Source organism: Urtica dioica, chromosome 7, assembly GCF_054948205.1.
Source record: "Urtica dioica subsp. dioica isolate 48M chromosome 7, U.dioica_male_clone48M_v1_H2, whole genome shotgun sequence".
Classification (NCBI taxonomy): Eukaryota; Viridiplantae; Streptophyta; class Magnoliopsida; order Rosales; family Urticaceae; genus Urtica; species Urtica dioica.
The window spans coordinates 41,687,814-41,694,712 of record NC_142762.1 but is presented as its reverse complement, the minus strand read 5'-3'; the positions used below and the strand labels follow the sequence as shown (position 1 = coordinate 41,694,712).

At 28.7% G+C, this 6,899-nt stretch overlaps 1 protein-coding gene across 1 annotated transcript; it reads right to left on the bottom strand.

Annotated features, from left to right (window-relative positions):
* Positions 1-1,699: 1,699 nt before the first annotated feature.
* Positions 1,700-5,509, bottom strand: LOC149391684 (two-component response regulator ORR9-like). Its single transcript, XM_089619041.1, has 5 exons — positions 5,095-5,509; positions 4,800-4,930; positions 3,391-3,468; positions 3,158-3,225; positions 1,700-2,266 (listed from the first exon to the last, which is right to left on the bottom strand). The coding sequence occupies exons 1-5, from the start codon at positions 5,309-5,311 to the stop codon at positions 1,969-1,971; spliced, it is 792 nt and encodes a 263-aa protein (XP_089475167.1). The 5' UTR covers positions 5,312-5,509; the 3' UTR covers positions 1,700-1,968.
* Positions 5,510-6,899: the final 1,390 nt, after the last annotated feature.

Sequence of the window (6,899 nt, the reverse complement as noted above, 5' to 3'; positions counted from 1 at the left end):
ACTCTAACCAAATTATTTAACACTTATCAAGTGTTTTATAATGAGGTTACTTAATACTTGGCTTATAATGAGGTTATTTAATGTGTTTTATTTAATGCCTATCAAGTGATCCAATATTGTTTTACTTAATACCTACTTTATCAAGCGTTTCAATATTGTTCTTTTCAATTTTCGGAGTAAGAGAAGAACTATATTCTATTGATGGTTGAACATTTTTCGCAAGGTCACATGTCAACAAATTGTGTTATTTGTTGACGTCTATGTCATTAAATGATGTCATTTGTTGACGTTTATGTTAGCAATTCATGTTATTTATTGATTTTTGTTGACATCTATATCAATAAATCAACCAACTTTTCACTATTGTCATTGTTGACATATATGTGTCAATGAATCATGTCATTCATGTTGACATCTAAGTCAACAAATCAACAAACTTTTCAGTGTTGTACATATATAAATCAACGAATCAGATATCGATGTCAACAAATCAATAATCTTTCCAGTGGTGTCATTGTTGACATATTTACGTCGACAAATTGTGTTAATTGTTGACGCGCGCGCGCGCACACACACACACATATTTATTTAATTAAAAAAAAATCCCCAAACTTTTTGACACATTCGAGACTCAAATAAAAAAAATTAGAAAAAAGAGGGTAAAAGTGGATAAGAAAATATTATCTCTCCTCCTTTTATTAGTTAACTTGTCCAAATTAGCATTTTGTGGAAAATGAGAAATAAATTATCAAATGATAATAAACATGTCAATTTATCATTAAAGATTGAGATTTTCAAACCTTCTATGAGTTTTTATTTTTTGTTTAAAATTTTAGATGATTTTGTCTTTATTCTAATAAACTACAAACAAGGAAAAAAAAAACTAATAAACATGTAAACAATAGAAAAAAAGAAGATAAAACTGTGAACAACAAGAAAAATATTGTCAAAATAATGTAAATAAATTATTTGAGAGTTATACTGTCAAAATAGAAGTATTCATAGAATAAAAATATTATACATTATTTGAGAGATTAAATCTGAAATAAGGTATTGATGTGGGTATATATACACCTGACCAGTGAATATTCTAGATAATTCGTAGAATTTTCATACTTTGTAATTTTTATAAATACCCTTTTTTATTTTAAAACGGTTTATCATAAAATTAACTGATAATACAACGTATAAACACTAAAAAAAAAAAAAAAAAAAAAAAAAAAAAAAAAAAAAAAACTAAGTCCTATGCAATGGTATTTAAGTGTATTGAGTTGATTGTATGTCCTTTTTCGTCCTCTAAAAAAATATTTGTTTACCGGAGTAAGATAGCAAAATATTCGTTTTGTATCTTTAGAAAAGGGGTGGTAGAAAGAAGGCTCGGATTTACATGAGGTGCAGAAGGGTCATATGACCCTCCGCAATTATTTTTATGCACATTTTTCCATTTTTAATTTTTTTAAATTATCTTAAAAGTTTACAAATTAGTCTCATCTGAGATTTGTTTTTCAAATTTGTCTCCCTTAAATTTGTTTTTTCAAATTTGTCTCATAGCTTTTCTGACTCTGTCATTTAGAGGTAGGAGAGGTATTAGTCCAAAGACCTTTATAAAATGTTCTTAATTTGCGTAAGATACTCAGCCTGCATTATTTAACCGGTGATTTATCGTAATGAAGAAAAGAAACATTCGCGATCAAATGAATAAATAAATAAATAAAAACAAAGCCCATTTCATTTCCATCCGAAACCACATGACACAAGTACTAAACAGCCAAAACGACATATTCTTGTTACGTAAGTATATATATATATATATATATGAATAAAAAAAATAATAAAAAAAGAAGAACACTTTATTTTGTACCGGTGACACTTGAAAACAACCCTCAAATTACGCATATAACACACTTATTTTGGAAGCGACTACGACACCGTTCGAAAGCAGTACAGATTTCTTATCTTATCTTCACATCACACAGCTAATCCTTTCACTTTATTATTTGGTCTTCTCTGTGAAGGGCTTGGAGACATCACAGCCTTTCTCTTGCTGATTCCGTTGCTGCTCTTACTTTCTACGACATCAATTTCGTTGTCGTTTTTGGCAGCTAGATCATCCTCCTCTTCACTCGTATTATTAGTATTATCATCCATAATTTTGGTTTCACAATAATCGTCAATCAAGGGCTTCAGAAGGTAGCTCTCAAGGTTCTTTAGATCTGATAGCTTAACAGGTTTCAGCAGAAATTCCTCAGCACCTTCTTCTAAACACCTGTAATTATTTTAACATAAATAATGAATCTATAAATTATACCATGGACCGTTTATGTTATATTGTTTAATTATTAATAAAATAATGTTTTTTTTATAATTAGTCTATGCATGCAATGTTACTATATATGTTTAAGAATATATATATATACATATATATATATATATATACATATATAAATAACGCGGGTATTTTATTTTATTATAAGGTAAATAGTAATAATATTTTTACTAAAGTTTGTTAAATAATATATTACACGATTAAATTAATAATAGTTTTATTTGTCAAAGTTTGTTAAAAAAATATAATACACGATTAAGTAATACTATTTCTGATCACGTAATAGATATTATATCTAGATATTATAATTATATCAGTAATTTCTATGTATTTTGATGTTGCCTCTGTCTAAATGTATACTTCAAATTAACTGGATCCGTGCACAAGGTGTGTAATTATATCGAATCCTCCATCTAATTATTATTGGTGGCCGCTGACAAAATGATCGAAAAGATGAAGAAGAGAGAGGAAAATAGTATATAAATTGGTTAAGTTGATGATACAATAGGTAGTGATCATGATCAAAATTAATGACGGTTGGGTTGATAAATTGAAAATTATATGGTTAAGTTGGGTGACTCCATAATCACGTCTCAGTTTGATTTTTTTATTTTTTTATTTTATTTCCAAGTCTCATTTTAAGTTAGTTACTTAGAACATGTGGCCATATCAGCAGTGAGAGGAAACTTGATTGGGTGCTCTTATGAATAGTAAAAACCTATCCTTATTTTATATTACATAATATTAATATAGGTATATATAATATATATATATATATATATATCAATAAATAAATAAAAATATTGCAAAGACGAAGAAGAAGAGACTTACTTGCTGATTCTGGAAGGAACATTTTCTGAGGACATGATCACAACTGGTACGTCTTTCCATGAAGATCCCTGAAAATTAGTCCAAGATGTTTATCAAACTAGAAAAGATTGATATGAAAGTTGTATTTTCATAGTAAATAATCAAATTAGTTAACTCTGATGTTACATGTGTACGAGTTCAAAGACAAAGATTACATTAAAAAAATCATTAATAATATGAAGAGCTGTGTATACCTTGACTCGTTTGAGCAAATCATAGCCGCTCATTCCGGGCATACAATAGTCTGTCATGATCAGGTTGACTTTTGATCCCTGAGAATAGAGAGAATGCGTATGCTATCATCATTAATCACAGCGGTCTTTGATTATTATTTTAAGATTGTGATACAAATATTATTAAACCCATGTTCAAAATATATATATTTTTTTTAATTTGACAGTTATATATATCACTAAAACCAAGAGATTGAATTATTTTATACAAAAATACATTTTCGCAACCGTTTTCTCATCTAGTGACTAATTTGTTACAAAATTTTAAAATCATTCACGAAATACATTATTTTGAGACTGATTTGTCACAAAATTCAGTGTAAAGATATTACAGTTTTTGCACAACTCATTTAATATTACAACTGTCAAATTTGAAATTTTAGTTAAAAATTGCTATTATTGTAGAAGAAGAAAAAAATAGTGACAAAATCGCTATTATTTTAGGATTAGTTGCGGAAAGAAAATCGCTTTTATTAAATGAGTTGTGCAAAAAAAGGACAATTCATTAAATTGTAAAAGATAAAGTGACGTTAATTTAATAAGATTTGTGTCAAAATCGCTATTATTTTAGAAGAAGAAAAAAATAGTTTCAAGTCCCTATTGTCAGCTTTATCTGTTTATCATACTATAAAAATAAAATCACACCAAAATTATAGACAGGAGAGAAAATGCATTATGATCAATATTAGTTTATCTTAATTAATAAGAAATTCACCTCAGTTTTTTTTAGTAAAAAAAAGCCCTAAATTAAGGTAGAGGGTAAGAAAGCAATATTAGAAATAGTAGGCCTATTCTATGTACACATTCAGCAATTTATTCAAATGTGCTTAGCCCATTTTGTGATCACAGAGGTCCCACTTGCCTGAATTCAATTTTATGATAATGAATTGGTATATATTAATAAAGCGTATTTTTCACTTGTCGTTACCGTTCTTTCTTATCCTTTCAAATTAGTGTAACCCAATTCACATGTTCCATATAATAAATAGATTCTGTTTTTGAATACTATCTATACCGTACCAGATCAGTGCTGTATAACTGTATTATGTTGATAACATAATAGGCGAACGTAAATTTATATATAAAAACTTTGTTCTCTAACATAGATAGCGAAAAGAAAAGACCAAAGCTGTAGAAAATCTTATTTAAAAAGGTAATTTGTCCTTGGGCCTTTTTTTCTTTTTCTTTTAACTACTTTCGGTCACCCCAAGATTTTACTTCACAAAATTGTATTATTCCCCAAGTTATAGAGTATTTTTTATATATATAATTAATTTGAACAAGCAAGTTAAAGAGACCTTATGATTAATCTAATGAGAGAGAGAGAGAGTGAGAGAGAGAGAGAGAGAGAGAGAGAGAGAGAAACTTGCCTCTTGTGGTGGTGATGAGTGTGATAAGTTAGAAGAGGATGAAGAAGTAGAGGCACCAGAATCCCTGTCCACGTCATCATCAACCAAGCCCAAGTATCTGAGAGCTTCGTCCCCGGAATCCACACATGTCACTGTGCCATGTTTCAATCTTAATTTATTATATAATTCGGTCGGACGACATATCATATATCTTGGCATCATTATATATATATATATATATATATATATATAGACGCTGCTACTAATAAATAATTAAATGTATATAAAATTAAAAGAGAAACACGTACGTATATACCTTTGTAAGAAGAGATCTGAAGAAGTCTCTCAAGGAGCTTTCTGTCTAAGAGACTATCATCCACAGCCAATACATGAAAATGCTCTTCTTCTTCTTCTTCTTCTGATGATGATGATGATGATGATGATGATGATAATGATAATGACTTTTGTTCTTCTTCTTCTTGTTGTATCAGCTCACTTACACGATGATCAATACTTGATCTCAAAACCTCCATGATGATATATAACCTCAACTATGAAACCTTATATACATATATAACATGTGAATGCTAAATGAGAGAGAGTTCCAGAGCCTATATATATACTGGACTAATATATATATATATATATATATATATATATATAAAAGGTTGTTGTATATTCTCTTAGAGAGAGAGAGAGGCGTGCTTAAAGGGAATGAGAGAGATATGGTGTGATGTCTGTTTCCGTAGGTTTTATCGAGTAGGTGGTGGTGAGAAGCAACACTGTTTTTCTTTTTTACTTTTTTTTTTCTCTCTTTGTCGAAAATAAAATAAATATAGGAAATGAAAAGGAAAATAAATAAAGAGAGATACGTTAATAATTGCTGTTGTTGTGTTCTTATGGCCACGTTGCAATCTCTCACTAGATTCTCTCCACCGCGTTGGTACAACAACAACTTGTGTTGTCTCTCTCTCACTCTTTCTTTTATTATTTATATAAGCAATATGCTTTTTACAGCAAAATAATTAATATATTTTCATTTGAAAGAAAAAATATATAAAAATATGTTCGAAAATATTTAAAATTTTTCTGAAACACCTTTTTTTATTAAAAGAAAATCTGTAATCTTTTGTTTTTTTAATAAAAGAAATCAAGTAGTATGAATAGTAATTTGAGTTTTAGGTCAAACTCTTATAGCTTATTTTCTTACATCAATATTTGCTTGGATATATACAGGGTCAATAAATAATGATGGGAAAAGGAGTTGATTTTGTGAGGGTTCGGATTGGATTAAAGACTTTGACAAAAGTGGTTAACTAATTAAACTGCTCGCGAGATCTTAATTTTTTATTTATTATATTATAGATTTTAGATATTTAGGATCTTGACCTTTCTTGGCCGCATTATTTAATATATTATTTTCTTTCTAATTTGAAAGATTTCGTTAATTGCTCCCCTTGATCCGCTTTATTAGAGCAGACTTTATTTTATTGAAAATAAATTTGTCCCCAACTAACGTAGGTGCCCACCACCTATAAATATATAATTACATCAGTTAATTAGGAAACACTTATATTGTGTGTATATTTTATTTTGTCACTTACAGATATACGTGAGGTTGAAAATGCCATTATGCCATCAAAAATTGATAAAACATTTGATATTCTTAGAAATTATGCGAAATAGTCGGGACATTTTGATTCAAAGCAGGGTATATATTCTCTCAAAATATAGCATAAGTATTACCTTTGGTATATTGAACAAGCTAGTAAAATCTTTTTACCAAATTACCTCGTAGGAAAAAAAATGTGAAAACAAGAAAATAGGTTCCCCATCTTGGACCTCTGGTTGGCAAAACCAATTAAAAGCACTTTTAGGAAATGAGAAATAATCAGAGCAAAAAAAAAGGAAAGGAGAAATAAAATAGAGTGAGTGAGAATGTGAGATAAAGACAAAAGGAAATTTCGCAGTTCTTTAAAAAATTAATAATAAAAAGAAGGAAATTTCGCAGTCAATTTGGTATTTAATTCTAGACCGAAGAGATATGGAGGAGGACAAAGAAAATCGACCCAAACTTATGCAAAACAGAAGGCCAACATAATTTCTTTAAAAAAAAAAAAA

What these genes read in the sequence shown, in the direction of transcription:
- LOC149391684 (XM_089619041.1), bottom strand. Translation starts at nt 5,311, where the DNA reads ATGGAGGTTTTGAGATCAAGTATTGATCATCGTGTAAGTGAGCTGATA. An exon ending in TCAGATCTCTTCTTACAAAG is followed by an intron (nt 4,931 to 5,094) that starts GTATATACGTAC and finishes AACATGGCACAG; the next exon opens with TGACATGTGTGGATTCCGGG. An exon ending in ATTTGCTCAAACGAGTCAAG is followed by an intron (nt 3,226 to 3,390) that starts GTATACACAGCT and finishes ACTAATTTTCAG; the next exon opens with GGATCTTCATGGAAAGACGT.